Here is a 22,740-nt window from a genome sequence, read left to right as displayed (position 1 = left end):
GGGGCTTCAGTGCAGCACAGTGTGAGCACAGGGGCCTCTGGAGGATGAGCGGATCGAGGGGGGTCCTAAAGAGGGAGGGGCGTGAGTTTCTAGATGAGGTAGAACACGGTTGCTGCTTCAGCCTGGAGCGCAATCTGGTGCAGAGGAAGGATGGGCGGTCAGGAGAGAGGGAAGGAGGAGCCAGCCTGACTGAAGATGGTGTTTACCTTCCAGAGGGGCTCCCCACCCAGACCACCAGGGCCCCGTTTCCACGAGAATGGCCCAGATGTCTCAGGTGCAGGAACTCTTCCACGAGGCAGCCCAGCAGGTAGGCCTGGGTGGTGTGGGGGGCCTGTTAGGGAACCCCCGAGGCCTGTAAGCAAAGGGTCACCAGAGGGGCAGCTGAATGGAAACATTACAGTGCACTATTTTAGAAGTAATTATCTCAGAAGTTTATTTTGGTGTTCCAGCTTAACTGAGAACATATTATAGCTAACTCTTAACCATCCATATGCAGAAAATCTTCTTTGCTATTATTTTGAATCCTGGACTCTCACGTTCCCTGCCATGGAGATGATCTGTGAACAGAGTGAGGACTCAGATAATATGAACTTTTTTTCATATTGAATCAAACCAATGTAAGAAGGAAAATTTACTTCTGAAAAACATATATGCTGAAGCCAAATGGATTTCTGGATTCCATGATGTCTGTAGGGTATTTTTTCTTTATCCTCTTCCTGTTGATAATAAATGTTCGATGTGGCTATGGGGTTGAAGTGGCTCTCCCCGGAAGTAGTTAATCCCTTAAAAAGAAAACCTACGTAAGTGTTTATCGGGAAACTGCTTGTTTCCAGCGTCTTTTCCGGTGACTGATCACTCAGCCTAGATGTTTTCACTGTCCCTTGGGTTTCTCTCATGCTTTGTAGAGCAGGGCAGGAGGGCTTCTGGGATTATAATGGGGAATGAGCCCCCCCCCCCCCCAGAGGGGAGAGAATCAATTCAAGGCCTCACGCAGTAGTAAGAGCAGGGTCTAGATTGGGGGTCCTGAGCCCAGGGGCAGAGGCTGGTGAGGTAAATGGGGCTCAAGGTTGTTGGGAGAATCCAGACTGCTGGGTACCCTCTCCTCATGCACACGAGCACATGTGAGGAATGCAGCATGATGGTGGGCAGGTGATGAGTCTCCCCTTCCCCAGGGCTGGCTGTAACCTGCTGCTCATACCCCGCCCTGGAAGTACTCGCTGCTTAGAAATGGGTGACTGGAGACTCAGAAAGGCTCCTCGGAGATATTTCAGAACTCTTGTCCAGAGCTGTTCACTCCTGGGTGAAAGGCCCGTGGCCTCATTCTTAGCGGGATTGAGGCCCCTTAGAGAGACCTTGACTTGTCAGAGGTCTTATATTTTATTTAGCTTGCCCAGTCTCCCACTGTACTTCCCATGCATTCTCTTTGGGTGTGTAAGACTGTGCAGGATTCTGTGTTAAGTATGAAAAAGATACTTGGATGGAAAATGTGAGGCCCTGATCCCCAGGGATTCCATAAAGGGAAACAAATAAGACATTCTTGGTTCATCCCCGAGATAGGGATCTGTTAAGACTCAGCTGTAATGCTCTCTTCCCTGTTTAAAGTCTTTATGACTCCCTGTGTCCACCACCCAGGGTTCAAACTCCTTAGCCTAGGCCCTGCACTGTCTGACGCAGCCCGAGTCCCCAGCATTTTCTTCTTGCTTGGGGTTCTCTGTGCCTTCTGAACTTGTGTGACTTTTTCCTTTACCAGGTTAGGGAAGTTTTCTGCCCTTATTTCTTCAAATACCTTCTCTATTCCTGTCTAACTTTCTGCCTCTTCTGGCACACCTGCTATTCTAATATTGTTACACATTGTCCCACAACTCCCTTAAGCTGTCCTCCTGTTTTTTAATTGTTTTTTCTTTTCTTTTTTCTATTAAATCTTCATTGTTCAGATTATTACAGTTGTTCCTCTTTTTTCCCCCCATAGTTCCCCTCCACCCGGTTCCCACCCCACCCTCTGCCCTTATCACCACCCTCTACACTGTCCTCATCCATAGGTGTACGATTTTTTGTCCAGTCTCTTCCCGCACCCCCCACACCCCTTTCCCCCTGAGAATTGTCAGTCCATTCCCTTTCTATGCCCCTGATTCTATTATATTCAACAGTTTATTCTGTTCATCAGATTTTTTATTCACTTGATTTTTAGATTCACTTGTTGATAGCTATGTATTTGTTGTTCATAATTTTTATCTTTACCTTTTTCTTCTTCTTCCTCTACTTAAAGAATAACTTTCAGCATTTCATATAATACTGGTTTGGTGGTGATGAACTTCTTTAGCTTTTTCTTATCTGTGAAGCTCTTTATCTGACTTCAATTCTGAATGATAGCTTTGCTGGGTAAAGTAATCTTGGTTGTAGGTTCTTGCTATTCATCACTTTGAATATTTCTTGCCACTCCCTTCTGGCCTGCATAGTTTCTGTTGAGAAATCAGCTGACAGTCATATGGGTACTCCCTTGTAGGTAACTGAGTTTCTTTCTCTTGCTGCTTTTAAGATTCTCTCTTTGTCTTTTGCTCTTGGCATTTTAATTATGATGTGTCTTGGTATGTTCCTCTTTGGATTCCTTTTGTTTAGGGTTCTCTGCACTTCCTGGATTTGTAAGTCTATTTCTTTCACCAGGTAGGGGAAGTTTTCTGTCATTATTTCTTCAAATAGGTTTTCAATATCTTGCTCTCTCTCTCTTCTTCTGGCACCCCCATAATTCGGATGTTGGTACGCCTGAAGTTGTCCCAGAGGCTCCTTACACTATCTTCATATTTTTGGATTCTTTTTTCTTTTTGCTTTTCCGGTTGGGTGTTTTTTGCTTCTTCGTATTTCAAATCTTTGACTTGATTCTTGCGATCCTCTTTCTGTTGTTGGATCCCTGTATAATATTCTTTATTTCAGTCAGTGTATGCTTAATTTCTAATTGGTCCTTTTTCATATCCTTGAGGGTCTCACTAGATTTATCAAGGGTCTCTCTAAATTTATCAGCAGTTTCTAGAAAATTTTTGAAAAACCTTATAACCATGGTTTTGAACTCTATATCCAGTAGTTTGCTTTTCTCCATTTCTGTCATTTGTGACCTGTTTCTTTGTCTCCACATTTTGGCTGCTTCTCTGTGTTGATAGAATGGCTTTCTGTGCTAGGTGTTCTATAGGGCCCAGTGGCTCAGCCTCCCCAATTACCTGAGGTGGACACTCTTGGTGCACCCCTTTGTGGGCTTTGTGCACAGTCTTGTTGTAGTTAAGCCTTGATTGTTGTAGGTATCACTGGGAGGAATTGACCTCCAGGCCAATTGGCTGTGAGAATCAGCTGTGTCTGCAGTGGGAGAACTTCTGTGCTGGAGACACCCTTCTGGGGCAAGACTTGCTTCAGTGGGGCTTTGGTGCTCACTGAGTCTGCCCCCTGAGTGTGTCCCTTATGGATCTGAGGAGTTGTAATCTGGATGGTCCCACTCTGACCACTGGGTAAACTGGCTCTTGGATCTCTAAGGAGGTGCTAATCTAGCCTGTGCCTGAGGCTACCCAGCAGGAGCTATGGAGAGATCTGCAGATTCCTCTTCTTTGTTTGGGGTTTGGAGGTGCCCAGATGAGGCCCAGCTGTGAAGCAATGCAAGCTGCTGTGGGGCCTTGGGCCTTCTTTAGGATGTTCTGGGTCTGTCTGACCCAGCTTCAGTTTGTTAGGTAATTTTCAGATTGCAAAGGGCCAGGCCATTCATATACAAAAGCCTCTGCACACAGCTTGGGTGGGGCGGGGTCTCAGGGAATCAGCAGGGTGGAGCAAACAGCTATGGCTGATCCTTGACCCTGCCCTAAGGGGCCCCGGGTCTCAGTGTCCCATGGTAATCGCTGCAAGCACCTCTGAGAAAAAGCTGCCCTCGAGTTCCGCCTGATGCCAGACAGTATAGTTTCTCCTCATATGAGTTTGAGTCCCCAGAGACTCGCCTGGAACTGGAGTTCAGAGCAGTTGGGAGTTTGTGTTTCCCTCCCGATTGAAAAAGACAACCGTGTCCTTAGTTGCCAGTCCTTGCCATGTGAACCTCCGTACCTCTGCACTTTACTTCTGTATCTCCTCTGAGTCTCAGTGTGCTCTTCTCTTTCCTTCTAGCTGTAGAATTTCCACTCAGCCAGCATTCCTGTGGTTCTGGATGATGTCTGTTTTGTCTTTTAGTTGTAGTTATGAAGTGGCTGTGCGAGGCAGCAATTTCAGGTATTTACCTATGCCACCATCTTGGTTTCTCCTCCAGCATGATTTTTCTAATTGTTTTTTCTTTTTGCTTCTCTGATTGAGTGATATTTTCAACTCTGTCTTCTAATTCACTGATTCAATCCTCAGCTTCCCCTAATCTGCTGTGTATTTCTTCCAATGTGTTCTTTATTTGTGTTACGTCATTCTTTATCTCAGACTATTCTTTTTTCATAGTTACTACATCTTTTTTCATACTGTTGAGCAATTTAATATCATTACTCTGAACTCTGATTCAGATAAATTTCTTATCTCTGCTTCATTTATCTCTTCTTCTGGAGAATGCTCTAGTTCTTTCATTTGGGGGTTCTTTGTCTCCTCATTATAGCTTTCTGTTTGGGTTTGTGACTATATACTAGGTAGATCCTCTATAGCTGTGGTCGACAAACAGGGGCTCGCAAGCCACATGTGGCTCTTGGCCCCTTGAGTGTGGCTCTTCCTAAGCCTTAGGAGTACCCTAATTAAGTTTATAACAATGTATCTACCTATATAGTGTAAGTTTAAAAAATTTGGCTCTCAAAAGAAATTTCAATCGTTGTACTGTTGATATTTGGCTCTGTTGACTAATGATTTTGCTGACCACTGCTCTATACCAGTGGTTCTCAACCTTGGCTGCACATTAGAATCACCTGGGAATCTTTTTAAAATCCTGATTTCTGGGCCTCATCCTCCGGAAATTCTGTTTCTTTGTTATGGGGTGGGGCCACAACATTAGTAACAAAGAAACAGAATTTCCGGAGGATGAGGCCCAGAAATCAGGATTTTAAAAAGATTCCCAGGTGATTCTAATGCGCAGCCAAGGTTGAGAACCACTGCTCTATACTTCTCAATCTCTAGTGCAGGACAGAGTTAAAGGCTATTTCTGACTAATTAGATCAGTAAAGACTCAAAGCCTCCAGAGACTGCCTCTGTCTACAGACTGATAGGATTCCGACTTGAATAGCCCCCTAGGCCAGTGGTCGGCAAACTGTGGCTCGGCAAACCACTGCTCATGAGCCACATGCGTCTCTTTGGCCCCTTCAGTGTGGCTCTTCCACAAAATACTGACTTCTGCGCATGGGCCACAAAGTTTCAATCGCACTGTACGTGCGCGCCCACACATGGTATTTTGTGGAAGAGCCACACTCAAAGGGCCAAAGAGCCGCATGTGGCTCACAAGTTTGCCGACCACGGCCCTAGGCAATCATTCTCAGGTGTGGTGAGAGAGTTTTTTGTTTTTTTAACAGGGTGGGGCAGTTGCTTCTGCCTGGAGGCTAATTGTTATTTTTAGTCTCTTAAGTGACCTCAGGGCAAGGTGTTTTCCAATAGGGTGGGTCAACTGTCTTCCCCAGGCAAGGCAAATGTCTGTGTGGGAAAGATGTCCTCCACTGCAGGAGGGAATGACTCAGCCCAGGAAACTTGGGATGTCTGCCTTCTGAGCTCTATCCTCCGAGTTCCCAGTCCTGGCTTCTGCTCTCTCAGCTCTAGTTCACTTCACCCTCCCTCTCCCCAGCACAAGGTGGATGGCTCCACAGGGAATTTTGTGCATTGGTCTTTTAAAAGGGTACCTGAACTTTCAGCTGTTACTCCCTGGCAGACAGCTACCCTGCTGTCTGATGTTATTATACAGCCAGATGTTATGTGGGTTTCCTCCTCAGTTTTGGTGCTCTCAGTTAGGGGGCCCAGCTTGGGGATTAGATCCCAGAGTTCTCAGTGGCAACTCCCCACAGCTGAGAGATCTCTCCAGGACAAGCAGGTCAAACTCAAAGGCTAACACAGGCCAAATAAACAAAGTTTAAGTTTATGTGGGCTGCAAAAAACACACAAAAGCTCAATTTTCATAGAAACATAGGTTTATTTCGATAGAGACATGCTGAATACAAAGGGCTGAAATAAATGAATAATCATTACATAAAATAATAGAACATTTTAATAAAAATTAATATTTTTTTCTTGAACTTTAACTTACCAGACACTAAATAACTTCACAGATTAATAAGCATAATGCAAGTAAAGCTATTTTTCTTGTTCTCCAAAAGCAAAATATTTCCTGTTGCGCACACCACACAAGTCAGTCGAAGACTAATGGAGTGGCTGTTGGCTGCTAAAATATTCGCTGCTAGTATTAGTGGAGAGAAATGGTGCGCCTGTGTGTAAGGCGCATAAGGGAAATGAATGCAACATGACTATAGTAATCAGTCCTTAGTGAATGTTGTAGTTCATTATTAATAATTATGTATAACAGGATATCATAAAAATTAAGTTATGAAATTTTTATTAAAATGTTTCTTACATACTGTTATATTGGCTGGGCCGCAAAAATATTTGTTATGGGCCGCATGCAGCCCGCAGGCTGCGAGTTTGACATGCTTGCTCCAGGACTTTAATTGCTGTCTGTGAGTGCTCAGCCAGCCCTTTTACGCCTCAGCCCCCCTACCAGTCTCTATGCCATCTCCACTTTCAGTCCTTGGGTATCAGGGTTCTCTCCTGTGAGTTTTCCATTGATTATTCAGGACATTTTTCTGTATTTTAGTTGTAATTCCAGTTTGTTCCTGGGAGCATGTCCGTGCAGCGTCCACTTACTCTGCCACCGTTTTTAATTCTCGGCAGGTCTAAGCTTTAATCCTTCCTTCTATATGCCTACTGCCCCAAAGGCCTGAGCAACCCAGATAAAAAATCCAAGGCCCGTGTGTGGAAGACATTGCAGGTTGGGTGGCTGACATGTTTGAAGCTGAACTTTGGGAGTGGTTGGCCCTCCAGGAGTTTCCCAAGAACCTTTTTCTAGTTTTACTCCAGTCTTAGGAGTCAGTAATTCTGCTAAAAGCTTTGGGGCCTGAAGAACACGGAATTAAGAAGGTGGTGCCCAGTGGGAAGAGAGCTAGTGAGTGTCATGCCAACCCCGTCAGTTCATATCTGCTTTTCTTGGTCACAGGAAAGTAGCTCTCAGGAAAATTGTCCATAGTGAGAACACTTATGAGTTAAGTGGAGCGGTGAATGAATGGATAGTCTCAGGGGTAGCTGTGTGTGTGTTGGTCAGTAACACGTGGACCAGCTGGGAAGAGGCTGTAGGTCTGATGGTTCATGGCTGATGATCAAGAGTACATGTGCTGACTGAGTTCAAGTATAGTTCTAACCCTTTGTGACCTTGGGCTAGTTACTCCCTAAGCCTCCTTGCTTATAAAAGGGCTATAGTAATAGAACCTACTCTAGAGAATTACAAAGATTAAAAGAGATAATTTATGTAAATATTTAGTGTAGAGCTTATTTAACAGTAAACATTCAGTAAATGTTGGCTAATAGTAAAACTAAGGTAGGGAGCATTATTTGGTCCATGATGTAGTGATATAAATGATCAGAAGATTCATTTGGTAAATAAATGCATGACTCAGGGCAGCAAGGTCAAGCAGAAGACCTATGGCAGGAGCCCCAAGTCCAGAAAGATTCTAGTGGCCAAAACCCGAATGTGGGACATTGTCTAGGTCAGCCTGCTGGATGGGTAGTCCACTGAAGAGGATGGAATACTTTCTAGGCCTAGATGGGTCTAGAGTAGTTTAGGAATGTGTGTGTGTGTGTGTGGACCTACTGGACTTGTGGTAGGTATGAATCTTGTTCCAGGTGCCTCTCTCCTCAGGCATGTCACTGATGTGTGGTGTGGTTTGGTGGTGGACTTGAACCTGGAAATCTGGGCTCAAGATTCTGACTATGCCACTAGATGTACTGGGCCTTGGACAAGTTACTCAAGGGCTCCCAGTCTGTTTTCACAACTGTGAGATGGGATGAGTGTACCTGATTGTCAGGGTGTTTATGCCATAAGCAGGAGGATCTGGCCTCGTGCCTGTCACATGGCGAGCACTAAATACAATGCATGTTCAGTAACTGGATAAAGCAGATATTACAATGAAACCCAATAGAGTAGGCTATTTGCGAACTTGGGCCTGGGAAGCTAAGGAGCAGCTGGCACCTGAGGGAGGTGAATAGAAGGCTAATGGCTTTAGATTCTGTGCTTGTCTCTGCCAATCACTGGACAGAGAGGACTGTGGTGGCATGGCATGTCAGGAAGATTCAGCTGGCAGGAGAAAGCAGGTCGCCTGAGACAGGGAGAGGGCAAGTAGACATACTGTGTGAGATCTGAAGTCCAGCAGGATCAGATGCTTGGAGCTTTAGTAATAGTAAGAAAATTCAGCTCAGCTTATTTCCTGAGTGCCTATTTTTGCCAGGATCTCTAGCTACTGCTGGAGATATTAAAATTGAGATCTCTTAATTACTATGGAACAAGGAATACCTCCAACTAATCTGAGGGTTTTGTCTTCCTGCTTTTGGCTTGGATGCTCTTCAGAGAAACTGTGTCATGATATGGCATGAGAACAAGTCACCAAAAACTGCAGACTAGTTAGTATGAGTGACTCATTGTATTCTTTCTTCTTCATCCAGCTTTCCTCCAGAGATGAGCTCCAGCAGCAGTTGGTCCATGAGGACTCTATTCTAGGAAGCCCATAGGCTAATGTCTGGCTGGGATGAGCTAATCCTAGAAAAAAGCTGGACGCAGACCCAGGGTGTGGGTTCTCCATCAGACCCATGGCATCTGGGCCACGTGTGGGAGAAGGTGTGTCCAGATTGGCTTCCGAGGTGTGAACATCTCTGAGCCTGTCCCCAGCATTGCCTGACTTCCTGCCCTCCCTTTCCCTTCTGTCTTCTTCTCCTTTGCTCTTTCCCTGTTGTCTCCTCCTTAATTCAATGGCTTACCTAGGTTCCCTTGGTGTGGTGAGAGTAACAAAGAGAGTCTGGTCGAGTTGTGGGGCACTGGTGAATAGGAAAGTAGCATGGGCAAGAGAGGTAGATAGGAGTGAATGTGTTTAGAGACAGAGGGGTCCTTACAGCTCCTCTGGCCCAGCCCCCTTGCTCAGTGTGTCAAGAAACAAGCCCAGAGGAAACCAAGATGGCAGCATAGGTAAACACCGGAGTTTGCTGCCTCGAACAACCACTTCAAAAATACAACTAAAAGACGGAATGGACATCATCCAGAACCACAGGAAGGCTGGTTGAGTGGAAGTTCTACAACTAGGAGGAAAGATAAAAGCACACCGAGACTCAGAGGAGGCGCAGTGCTGAAGTAAAATACTAAGGTGCGGAGTGCATGTGGACCGGGCTGGCGGCTGAGGGCATGGTTGTCGTTTTCAATCGGAAGGGAGTCTCAGGCTCTGAGCTCCAGTTCCGGGCGAGTCTCTAGGGACCCAGACTCATACAGGAGAAGCGGGACTGTCTGGCATCGCTCAGAACCCTAGGGCAGCTTTCTCTCCATGGGGCTTGCAGTGATTACTGGGACACTGAGAAGCAGAGCCTCTGAGGGCAAGACTGAGAGCAGCCATAATTGCTAACCCTGCCCTGTTGATCCCGTGGGACCCACCCCACCCAAGCCCTGCAGGGAGACTTTTGCTGGATAGCCTCAGGCATAGGCTAGATTAGCACCTCCCTAGAGATCCAGGAGCCAGGAAGCCCAGAGGTCAGAGTGGGACCATCCAGTTTGCAGCTCCGTGGAACCATAAAAGACACACTCAGGGGGCAGACTCAGTGAGCACCAAAGCCCCATCGAAGCAAGTCTAGCCCCAGAGGGATGTCTCCAGCACAGAAGTTCTCTCACTGCAGACACAGCTGATTCTCACAGCTAATTGGCCTGGAGGTCAATTCCTCACAGTGATAACTACAACAATCAAGGCTTTTTTTTTTTTTTTTAAATATATTTTATTGATTTTTTACAGAGAGGAAGGGAGAGAGATAGAGAGAGTTAGAAACATCGATAGAGAGAAACATCGATCAGCTGCCTCCTGCACATCTCCTACTGGGGATATGCCCGCAACCCAGGTACATGCCCTTGACCGGAATCGAACCTGGGACCCTTCAGTCCGCAGGCCGATGCTCTATCCACCGAGCCAAACCGGTTTTGGCTCAAGGCTTAATTACAACAAGACTGTGCACAAAGCCCGCAAAGGGGTGCACCAAGAGTGTCTACCTCAGGTAATTGAGACACTTAGCACAGAAAGGCACTCTATCGACACAGCGAAGCATAAAAAATGCCAAGACAAAGAAACAGGACACAAACGACAGAATTGGAGGAAAGCAAACTACTGGATATAGAGCTCAAAACCACACTTTTAAGGTCTTTAAAGAACTGTCTAGAAGCCGCCGATAAATTTAATAAGGCCCTCAAAAAGACTGGTGAGACCACAGATAAATGTTGTGAGATCTTCAAGAAGACTGTTGAGACCGCCGATAAATGTAGTGAGATCCTCAAGAAATCTAATGAGACCCTTGATGTTGTGATAAAGAACCAACTAGAAATTAAGCATACACTGACTGAAATAAAGAATATTATACAGACTCCCAACAGCAGACCAGAGGATCGCAAGAATCAAGTCAAAGATTTGAAATACGAAGAAGCAAAAAACACCCAACCAGAAAAGCAAAATGAAAAAAGAATCCAAAAATATGAAAATAGTGTAAGGAGCCTCTGGGATAGCTTCAAGTGTACCAACATCTGAATTATAGGGGTGCCAGAAGATGAGAGAGAGCAAGATATTGAAAACCTATTTGAAGAAATAATGACAGAAAACTTCCCCTACCTGGTGAAAGAAATAGACTTACAAATCCAGGAAGCGCAGAGAACCCCAAACAAAAGGAATCCAAAGAGGACCACACCAAGACACATCATAATTAAAATGCCAAGAGCAAAAGACAAAGAGAGAATCCTAAAAGCAGCAAGAGAAAGAAAATCAGTTACCTACAAGGGAGTACCCATATGACTGTCAGCTGATTTCTCAACAGAAACTTTGCAGGACAGAAGGGAATGGCAAGAAATATTCAAAGTGATGAATACCAAGAACCTACAACCAAGACTACTTTATCCAGCAAAGCTATCATTCAGAAGTGAAGGCCAGATAAAGAGCTTCACAGATAAGAAAAAGCTAAAGGAGTTCATCACCACCAAATACACATCTATCAACAAGTGAATCCAAAAATCAAGTGAATAAATAATCTGATGAACAGTATGAACTGGTGATTGTAATAGAATCAGGGACATAGAAAGGGAATGGACTGACTATTCTTGGAGGGGGGGAAGGGGTGTGGGGGTGAGGGAAGAGATTGGACAATAATCGTGCACCTATGGATGAGGACAGTGGGTGGGGAGTGAGGGCAGAGGGTGGGGTGGGAACTGGGTGGAGGGGAGTTATGGTGGGAAGAAAGAGGAACAAATGCAATAATCTGAACAATAAAGATTTAATAAAAAAAATAAAATAAAATAAAATCTGGAAAAAAAAGAAAAGAAAAGAAACAAGCCCAGAGATGTTGAATGAGTTGCCCAAAGACATATGTAAACAGTGACAGAGCCCATGACTGAAATCAAGCCCATGACCCATGACCCCATAATATAGCTCTGGGTTGATCTTAATGCATCCAGTCTTTAGGTTATAACGTAAATTTGAGCATTGGTGCCAGGCTTCATTTTAAAACCTTTGCTCTTATTTTCTACATCCTTATTGGCCAGTGTACAGCTAAAAATTGACTTGTTTTTGCTATGCATTTTTCAGGACTGTTTTAGCGTCTTTAAAAAACCAATATGCAAAGTGAGCCTTAGCAGCCACAGGCGAGGAAATAGCATATTGCTTTGTTAGAATGTGTAGGGAAGTGAGTGCACCTGAGGAGAAAAGAAAAGGGAACTTAAGATTGTCTTGTTAGCCCCTCCTTTTACAGATAAAGAAACGGGGGCCCAGGATGCTTGGGAGGAAGAGAGGGGCTCACATCTGGGGTTTCTGGAGCCATGACCCCTCTCCCCATCCCATTTTTTTGGTAGTACATGAAGCTTATACGATTTTTAGGGATTGTCTTTAGTAAAAACGTTACAAATGACAAATACAATATTAGGTATAATCTTCGGAAGGGACCCGATGCAAGTGCAAGGACTCACAGCTCAAGCTGTTCGCTTCACTGTAAAAACCACCAATGGTAACTTAGGAGGCGGCCGGAGGAAAGACCCTGGCCCCGGAGCCTGGGGGAGAAGAGAGGACAGAAATTGTTCTCAGGATTCAGTTGAGTGCGAGGCTTTCCTGTGGGCACTGTCACCCTCTTTCTTTCCCCCTTTCCACGTTGCAGCCCTGCTTGTGACCTCGCCTGGGAGGGCAGCCCTGAAAAGGCTGCATATTTGTAAAAAATGGAATGGATACCTTTTTTCTGGTTGAAGGTGTCCCAGAGCCTGGGATGAAAGGGATTCTTCACTGAAATGAGTTAGGTGGGACCCCGTCTCATTTGTGCCCACAGCATCTTCGTTTATGGAGGTGACTGAGTGATGGTGTGGAGAGGTCAATGCCATTGAAGGGATTTCCTGCTTACGTTTCCCAAGAGAAGGGGGAATGCCTTGCCACACAGGACCAGTGGGGAAGCATCAGGTCTGGTCTGGGGCAGAAGTGGGAGTGAGGGCAGAGCCTGGGCTGGAGCCTGTACCGGGAAAGGCAGGGCAGGGCAGAGCAGACTAGGATTGGCTAGTCTGAATAGTTCTGGCAGGCGCTGGGCTAAAGGGGTGGTTTCTAGTTGCCTAGTGTATGGCCCTGAGATGATTTTGGGCAGATATTGCCTTAGTGTGTGAGAGTTACATAAAAGGGGGTGGTTTGGGGTATAGATTTGGAATTGGTTAGTTTGTATATAACAGACATGCTCTTGGTTAGTCCTTTACTATCTCTAAGAATTGGTTAACTCTGAGAGGGTCAATCTCCTTAGCCAGCAAGATTTTTAATATGTTATACCATCGTAAGATTTAAAAAATAAAATAAAAATGATTAATACATTTAACCTAGCTGTAAGTGAATGGACTAGGTGACTTTAAAACTTTTTACAGCCATAGGGTACATTTCATCCATGACCAGATATAGAAAAAATGCAGTCCTTGCCATCATTTAATAGCTGGGGTTTGTTTGCAAGGAGAATCTTAATGACTCTGAAGTACTATTCTTGTAATTTGAGTGTGGTGCCACTAGGGGGTGCTTAGACTTTGGTTGGGCCTGATTGAACACCCTGACTTTCAATAGGGGTGGACAACTGAGTTTTAGCTTATTTTTTTCATTCATTTTATATTTTCTCTGACCCAAATATATATCTTCAGGGTAAAAGTCTAATTTTTATGTATGTATGTATGTATGTATGTATGTATGTATGTATGTATAATTGAATTTATTGGGGTGATACTGCTTAACAAAATTATACAGGTTTCAGGTGCACAATTCCACAGCACATCATCTGTACAATGTACTATGTGTTCACCACCCCAAGTCAAGTCTCCTACCATCATCATTTATCCCCCCATACCCTCCTCCATCTCCCCCGACCTTTTTCTTATTTATTAATTTGAGAGAGAGAGAGAAAGAGAGAGAGAGAGAGAGAGAGAGAGAGAGAGAAAGAGAGAGAGAAAGAGAGAAACATTGGTTTGTTGTTCCACTTCTTTATGCATTCATTGATTGATTTTGATATGTCCCCTGACCGGGGATCAAACCCACAACCTTGGCATATTGGATAACGCTCTCACCAGTTGAGCTACCTGGCCAGGGCAAGGGTAACAATTTAAATACTAGGCAGTTCAGTATTCATAGAACAATGTTAAATAATTGGAATCAGTTTTAAGGAAGCACACATTCCTGAGTATAATTCAATTCAGTGGCTCTTTTTGCTCTTAAGTCATTACCAAGTGTAATATAATCTGATTCTTAAAAATGTTCTTTTTCCTTCTGAGTTTCAAAACCCGAATCAAAAGACTGGTGTGCTTTAGAGTCAGTCACGTGGCCTGGAACGACTTCAGAGGCAGCACCTAGTCAGGCTTTGGTGCGTTTCTAATAGGGTCCTGCTTGGCAGTCACCAGTCTCAGGAGGAGGGTCCTGTTGACACTTCCATTGTTTGTGTTTTGGTGTTTGAGTGTTTGCTTCTTCACATGGACAGGCGTGAAAAAAAGAGAAAAAGTGGAGTAAAATCCACTGGTCTGCGTAAAATATTCTGCAGTGTTTTTTCCCTGATGAGCAGAGAGCTTGTAAGTCACACTCACACTTCCTGCCGGCACTTACGGAACTCAGGTGCTCCCTGGTGAACCGAGGCGGCAGCCTCGCCGCCCTCTCTGCGCCAAAAATATCATGCCTGATCCGGATGATAAATTCGCTCTCACAGGAATTTAACTTAAAACACAAAGCCATGACTCATTTTGAGTAACTTTTCCTTTTTATTTTAGGCAATTATCAGTAAAGAACCACACAAAGCCAAAACAAATTCTAATTTTAAAAAAAAAGACACAAATGTTAAGGACAGACATTAATTTTATAAAAGTCTTTGCTACCTTTAAGTTTCTTGTTTATCTAATGCATTTAAATGTGATTTAAGTCACATATCTTTTGGTGAATTCAGCCACTGCTCAAATGAAGTTATGAACAAGATTGTTAACTCTAGGTCAGCATTCTGTTTTAAAAATGTTTCTAATAATGTGATGATTTAAAAATTTTCTTAAAATAAAAAAGTTAGTATTTTAATTATAGAACTACCATGTGTCCTGGTCAGTATGTTCAGTGGTTAGAGCATTGGCCTGCATACCAGAGGGTCACGGATTTGATTTCTGGTCAAGGGCTCTTACCTTGGTTGCAGGTCTGATTCCTGCCCCATTCCGGGTGTGTCTCTCTCACATTGATGTTTCTCTCTTTCTCCCCTCTCTTCACTCTCTCTAAAAATCAATGGGAAAAAATCCTTGGGTGAGAATTAACAACAACAAAAACATCCTCACTCCCTGGGTGAGGATTAAAAAAAAAGTGCCACATGCATGCAGTCAAGGAAAAAATTCAAACATAGAGAATGACATAAAGTGAAAAGCTTTCTTCCTCGCTCTTTACCTCCATTCCCCAGAGACAGTCCCTGCTAGTGGTTTCGGTTTTTGTTTTCCTTTGTGGTTATCGTTATAACTTTAAATAATGTATTTATACCTCAATTTCTTGACCAAATCACCAACTTATTATCAGTTTATTTATTGTTTCCTGATATGAAGAAAGAGGACTTTTGGCATATTTACTCTTTCTTCCATTTTCCTCACTTCACTTCTAATGTTCTGTGAGTTGGATTATCATTTTTACATTGTCAAGGTTTATAAAATTCATATATTTTTCTGAATTATAACGAACATTTCCACATTGGTTATAGTTGGTTATAAAATTTTAAATCTATAAATTGTGTGTGTGTGTGTGTGTGTGTGTTAATGAATAACCAGGTGGCATCACTGGACACGTGGAGAAGAAAACATAATCTTACCTCATTAAAGCTTTGCTGCTTCTGAGCAACAGGGTCTTCATGTCTTTCAATTTTATTTTAATTAAAAATATATTTTTATTGATTTCAGAAAGGAAGGGAGAGGGAGAGAGAGAAAGAAACATCAGTGACGAGAGAGAATCATTGATTGGCTGCCTCCTGTATGCCCCACATTCAGGAGGAAGCCCGCAACCCAGGCATGTGCTCTGCCCAGGAATCGAACCGTGACCTTCTGGTTCATAGATTGATGCTCAGCCACTGAGCCACACTGACCAGGTTTCCTTTACTTCTTATAGTTCTGATGCAGCTGCTACTGTTTCTTATACCCCATGTTGCCTTTTTGGTGATTCTGTTATCTTTTGGGTGATAGTAATTTTTTCATATATGGCTCTATGATAGTAAATTACTCTCTCCTTTTCTTACTATAGAAGTGTGGGAGGCCAGTCCCACCCGTCCCACGCCCCACCCCCCCGTACTTAAAAAACCATATTTTACAGTAGACTGAATACAGAAGTAGATATGAGAATCCAGTTGTCTTCTATCAGGCCAGACATTAAAAAGATTTGCAAAATGTATAATAAGGTCTCTATTTTCACTAAACATTTTTGTTTTGGAAAGTAGTTATTTTTCATGGAAATATGTCATTTATTTTAATTGATAATGGGCTTCTTGATATGCTTAAATGATTAACATATATTTTTAAATATCTCCCTTTAAACTTCTAGAATGGTAAATATTGATAAGTATAACACACATAAGCAAAAGCTTTGGGTTCCTCAATAATTTTTAAGACAGTAAAGGGGTCTTGAGGTCAAAAAGTTTGAGAATGGCTGCTCTAGGGATTAAATATACATTTTAAACTTTCAACAGTTTATTAGAGCTCATATTTTACCACTTCAGTGTAAAATGTAGGAACTTGGCAATCACACAGGCCCTTTTGTCAACCCCCCTTCCCCATCTGTTATGCTGTAGGTACCATATATGCATGATCAGCCTTCCAAATAATGTCACACCCAGTGGTGGCACCGTGACCCATGACCGCCTCTGGGATCCGCTGGCTCTGAACTGGGAGATTCTCTGGTGCCCTGGGAGACAGCTCTTCTCTTAGCTGCCCCAGAACCCAGTTTATTCTTGTACAGTTGTATTCTCTCCTTTGATCCCCCACCCCCCGCCCGCCCGCCTTCTAACCCATTTGCATGAATTTGTCCAAATGTCTGATCTGCTGGTAGCACCTGTTTTTCCTCCTTTCTAGTTATAATTATAGCTCCGCACTTTAAAAACATATTTTCTATCTGCCGAAACCGGTTTGGCTCAGTGGATAGAGCGTCGGCCTGCGGACTGAAAGGTCCCGGGTTCGATTCCGGTCAAGGGCATGTACCTGGGTTGCGGGCATATCCCCAGTAGGGGATATGCAGGAGGCAGCTGATCGGTGTTTCTCTCTCATCGATGTTTCTAACTCTCTATCTCTCTCCCTTCCTCTCTGTAAAAAATCAATAAAATATATAAAAAAAAATAAAATAAAATAAAAACATATTTTCTATCATTTTCATGGTAATTTGGAAGCTAGGAAAGTGCTAGGTATGCTTATTACTACTGGAGTGTCTTATAGACAGACCCTTTAAGCCAAGCATGTCAAACTTGCAGCCGGCGGATTGAGGCATGCGGCCTGCCAGCTGTGAGTTTGACATGCTTGCTTTAAGTGGACATGGAAGGAATGTAAATACACACATACATATTTAGCTCTATATCTTTCTATATGTATTAAAAGCTGCAAATGCAAACTATCTCTAATTCCAGTTCATCACCCCAGGGTTTATCCTTGTATTCTTTTCTCTTCCCTTAATTGTAACCCCCTTCTCCTCCGCCAGAGAGAAACTCGAATCCTGTTCAGTATAAAGGAATGGGCAAAACTAGGTCTACAGTTGTGTGAGTATGCAAAATGGTTTATTCGTATTATTGTACTAAAGGCCCGGTGCACGAAATTCGTGATGGAGAGGGTCCCCTCAGCCCAGCCTCCACCTTCTCCAATCTGAGAACTCTTCAGGGGATGTCCAATTGCTGGTTTAGGCCTGATGCTGAGGATCAGGCCTAAACCGGCAGTCGGACATCCCTCTCACAATCCAGGACCGCTGGCTCCTAACTGCTCACCTGCCTGCCTGCCTGATCGCCCCTAACTGCCCCCTGGCTGGCCTGGTCACTCCCAACTCCCCCCCCACCCCCACTGACCTGGTCGCCCCCAACTGCCCCCTCCATGCTGGCCTGGTCACCCCTAAGTGCCCCCCACCACCGGCCTGGTTGCCCCTCACTGCCCGCCCCCTGCTGGCCTGGTCGCCCCCAACGCCCCCCCCCACCCCCACCCCCACCCCCGCCGGTCTGGTCGCTCCCAACTATCCCCCCTGCCGGCTTGGTCACCCCACGCAGCCTGCTGTTCAGTCATTTGGTCGTCCCTCACTAACCCCCCTGCCGGCCTGGTCGCCCCATGCAGCCTGTGTTTGGTTGTCCGTCCAGTTGTTTCAGTCATGATGGCCCCTGGTTTTTTTATATATTAGGATTACTTCACATAGGAACAATTGTAAACCTACTTTTGTTCAGCCTGTATTTTCTTATTTGCTCAATCCTGTAATTCACAGATCATAGGTTCTGAATTGGTAACTTCCACCCCTGCAAAAAACCAAAATTTCTATCTAGAATTTGTATTAGTTTGTAGGTAATTTTGCTTTTAGACTGGGAGCACACGGTCAAAGTACTACGTTCGAAAGTTCCTCTGATCGGTCACCTCTTTTCCCACCTTCAGTGTGGTTGTGTTACTCATTTCAACTTGTTCGGCTCACTTGTTTCTCTTCTCATTCCATTTTAATTTTTCCTCTCATCCTGTTAATTTGATTTTATTTTGTTTTATTTTTTAACGACAAAAAGACTCATACATATGCTGCCTACAAGAGACCCGCTTCAGATAGAAAGACACATACAGATTAATTCTGTTTTATTTTGAGTACGTAAAACATTAATGTGATTCCAAAAGTCAAAACTACTCCGTATATAAGGACTCTTTTTTTTCCCAGTTCAGAGGTCTTGTATTTTTTTACACTTGTCACGCCATGAAGTCACAGGGGACGGGCCACAGCTCAGGCTCCTCCCACTGGCTCACACAGTGAGCTGCTCTGGGTGGAGCAGGCTGACGCTTCAGCTGAACCCAGGTACCTTTCTCTTTGGCTTCCTTCTTTTTCTGATCATTTTCCTTCACACGTTTCAGGAAGCTATCACGGCTCTTAGGGTGCTTAATACGCTCAATGCGCACATTAATTCTCTTGGCAAGAATCTTGCCCTTAACTTGTTTGTTCACAGCAGTGCCCACTCACTGCATGCTGGGTGACATTGTAGACTCTTCCAGTTTTGTCATGGTAACATTCGTGGGGCATTCCTTTTTTAACAGTGCCCATTCCTTTGATGTCCGCAATATCACCTTTCTTGTAGATTCACACGTATGTGGCTAGAGGAACAACTCCATGTTTTCTAAAAATCCTAGAAAACATATAGTGGGTGCCTCTCTTTCTCTTTGTGTTAGTCATTTTGGCGAATTACTGGAAGGTGGTGGTTCTGACCGAAAGGCCATAAAAATTCTTTTTTTTTTAAATTTAAATTCTTTATTGTTTAAAATATTACATGAGTCTCCTTTTTCTCCCACTGACCTCTCCCTGGCCGCTCCCGCCCAGGCCATAAGAATTCTTGAACAGATATAATACAGGCTGATCCGCTGAAGCACCCAGAAGAGTAAACCTCCTGCAGTTGAGTGTTAGCTGGTTTGCCTGTTGTTGGGAGAGGGCATTAGGGTCCATGTCTCTCCTCCAATGTTAAACCCAGGTGGACTTCCTGGTGGCAGCCTGTGTCCGCAGGAAAGGCTCTGTCCTTTTGCCAAAGCGGCTGGGAGGGGTGGGGAAGCTCTTGTTCAGGTGGCCGTGGCATCGCTGCTGCTGGATTTTTTCATTTTGGGGATGGTATCAGATGTCCAGATCACAGCTCTGCGTTCTGAAGGGCAGAGTGAGGGAGGAGGGGGGTGTGGTCCCGGGAGGCAGGACTCAAGCAGGGGTTTCCCATCAGCAGCAATGTTTTCATGGCGTCTGAGGGTCTTACCCCTCCTGGGGCTGTGTGGGGTAGGACCAGGTTGTGTGGGAGACCCCGGCATTGGACGGGGATTAGGATGAACAGGCCTGGAACACCCCAGGTCAGCCCTGCAGGACCACTGTCTGTAGGCACTGGCTTTCAGACCTGTTCTGTGGTGGGAGCCACCCACACTGCACGGACAGCTCCCGCTTCTGGGAAGGACTAAATCAATATTGACCGAGGGTGCTGCCCAGATCAGAATCCAGGGGAGTCAGACTTTGACACTCCCTGTGGGTCCCCACTCCTCCGCAGAGCTGTGTGGTCTCCACCCGCGGGGGTGGGGGGGGGGGCGGGGGGGCAGGTACAGGGCACTCCCTGGACATTGTTCTGGATCCCCTAGGACACTTCAGCTGGGCAACCCAGAGAGGCTGGGACTGGCAGGAGCTGGAGAGGCAGCTCTCAGGGCTGGGCTGGAGAGCAGGGACTCACCTCCACCTTGAGGACAGGTCGTCGGGGGAAATAGAAAATGCATCCCCAACAAGACCTCTTTTCTTTCTCTTCCTTCCAACTTCTCTGAAGACCCCCGCCCTCACACTGAAAATCGTCTCTTGTGCTGGATGCTTCCAAGAGCTTTCTCGGTTGTCTTCTCACCTGCACCGTGCAAGCCTCCCTGGTGCGGTGCGTGGCTGTCTCACCTCATTCGGCCAGAGCCCGAGGGGAGGACTGCGGTGCCCGCTCTGCGCTGGGCCCGCTCAGCGCGGCCTGGGTGTTCTCGGGGCGTCATTAATAATGAAACCGCGGCTTTCAGAGGGCGCCCGCGGCTCCCTGTGCTCCGGCTCCCTGTGCTCCCGGCAGAGCCGTCCTGCAGGTGTGCCTGGGGCGGAGGGGCAGGCCGGGTCTTGCTTTGACCCACATATTGATGCCACAATAGAGGAAGGTGTCATCTCACATTGCAGATGTGCTCACTGCGCCGGGCAGGTGGCTGCAGGAGGCGGTGTGCGCCCCAATGCCCGTGGCGGAGCCTTCCTCCCACTCAGCCCAGCTCGCGGCTGCGGGAGGGTTTCCTCCGCCCGGTGCCTCTCAGGTGCAGGTCCCCCCTTCCTAGACGCCCTACTCAGTGCAGAGACTCCCTGTTCACAGGAAAGACTTCCACCTCTGAGCTAGAACACCCCGGGACAGCCGTGCAGTGTCCAGTGTGGGGGGCAGGCCCCTGGCGCCGAGGGGAGGCCTGGCTTCTTGGCTGGGAGCTCGGGAAGGGACTTGCCAGCAGAGCAGCATGGAGATGTGATCCGGTCTGGCTCCGAGTTCCTGTGCCCTGGGACCTGCCGAGCTTGTCCCTGCAGGGAAGAGAGGAGCCTGACGCTTGAGCACATGTGTGGTGTGCAATCTGAGGGGCTCCTTGCTCCCCGCTCTCCTTCATCTTCGTCCCCACCCCTGCGCGCCAGCAGAGGCCATGCCAGGCACAGCACACATCCTGTTTCCGCCTCTTTCCCCGAAACCTGCTATGTCTATGTCAGAGAATGTCGAATGGGACTCTTTTTTTTTTTTTTAAAAAAAATATATTTTATTGATTTTTTACAGAGAGGAAGGGAGAGAGACAGAGAGTTAGAAACATCGATGAGAGAGAAACATCGACCAGCTGCCTCCCGCACATCTCCCACTGGGGACATGCCCGCAACCCAGGCACATGCCCCTGACCGGAATCGAACCCAGGACCCCCCAGTCCGCAGGCCAACACTCCATCCACTGAGCCAAACCGGCTTCGGCGAATGGGACTCTTGTTAGCCACACTGGGACCGGACCTCTCCCCTAGGTCTTACCAAGACAGCCTAGAACTGGCCGGCTGTCACCTACGGCCATCCTGCTGCCCCGCCTCCCTGCCCTTCTGCCCTCCTGCCCTGGGGGATAGAAATTACTGGGAAGAGATGCAGAGGGAGGGTCCGTGAGCCTTGGCTCTGTGGGAGGGCATGCTCAGGTGAGAGGGGCTCCTCACCCTCGGGCAGAGGAGGGAGTGGGCTGGGAGTCCTGCCTGTGGGGGAGAGCTGATACTCCGCTGTAGGGTGTCGGCTTCTGCTGCAGCCCTCGCGTCTGCCCTCAGCCTGTCTGAGCCGGAGCTAGTGGGAACTGGCCCGGCAGAGCAGGAGTGATCTGTGGAGCAGCTAGTTGTGATATTGTGATTTTTTAACAAGAACTACATACTGGATTTGCATCCCCATTCCTGGCACAGAGCTCCTAAAACCCTTGGAATTTTCTAAGAGTTGAGAATGACAAAGGTGTCTTGATATTTATAACAAACCCCTTGATATTTTTTAACAAACTTGGTTGATGTTAATGAGGTGACTTTCGGAAAACACCTGCGGGTGGAGGCTGGTTGCCAGGGAACCAACCAGTCATGAGAGGGTTGGAACTTTTAGGGGAGGGTGAAGGGCTGGTGTTGAACCAATCACCGATGGCCAATGATTTAATCAATCTCGTGTATGTAATGAAGCCTCCATGAAAACTCAAAAGGAGAGGATTCCGGGAGCTTCAGGGTTGGTGAACGTGGAGATGGGGGAGAGTGGCGGCTCAGAGGGCGTGGGAGCCCCACACCCTTTTCCCATGCCCTGCCCTGCCCTGCGCCTCTCTTCCATCTGGTGGTTCCTGAGTTACATCCTTTTATCATCAACTGGCGATCTAGTAAATAAATTGTTTCTGTGAATCCCTCTCGAAAAGTAGTTGAATCCAAAGAAGGGGTCATGGGTTCCGCTAATCATTAGTCTGTGGGTCAGACACCCGGGTGACAACTGGACGTGCAACTGGCAGCTGGGAGGAGGTGGGGACGCCGTCCTGGAGGACTGAGCCCTTAACCTGCGGGATCTGACACCATTGCTGAGTAGAGAGTCAGGACTGAGTTAATTGTAGGACCTCTGACTGGTGCTGGAGAACTGCTTGCTATGGTGTGATTCTGACACCAGTCGCAGCCCCACACATTGGAATTGGTGTCAGGGTCATACCTGACATGGCCCAGTGGGCGCTATGTGAGGTAGCTGGTGTGAGTTGGTTAGATAGTGCTCCCCTGACAGGTCAGCTCGGGGG

The 22,740-nt window shown here is 46.1% G+C and overlaps 1 protein-coding gene and 1 pseudogene across 1 annotated transcript in view; one reads left to right on the top strand and one right to left on the bottom strand.

Annotated features, from left to right (window-relative positions):
• Positions 1-216: 216 nt before the first annotated feature.
• Positions 217-22,740, top strand: part of SLC12A8 (solute carrier family 12 member 8) — a 146,347-nt gene continuing 123,823 nt past the window's right edge. The window contains exon 1 of the mRNA XM_036352933.1: positions 217-307. Within this exon, the coding sequence (XP_036208826.1) occupies positions 257-307 (51 nt within the window). The 5' untranslated portion in view covers positions 217-256. The remainder of the gene's footprint in view (positions 308-22,740) is intronic.
• LOC118677661 lies at positions 18,656-19,133 on the bottom strand (annotated as a pseudogene).

This window comes from Myotis myotis, unplaced genomic scaffold (genome assembly GCF_014108235.1).
Source record: "Myotis myotis isolate mMyoMyo1 unplaced genomic scaffold, mMyoMyo1.p scaffold_m19_p_2, whole genome shotgun sequence".
Taxonomy (NCBI): Eukaryota; Metazoa; Chordata; class Mammalia; order Chiroptera; family Vespertilionidae; genus Myotis; species Myotis myotis.
The sequence above is the reverse complement of the archived record's forward strand: the minus strand, read 5'-3'. Positions and strand labels throughout refer to the sequence as shown.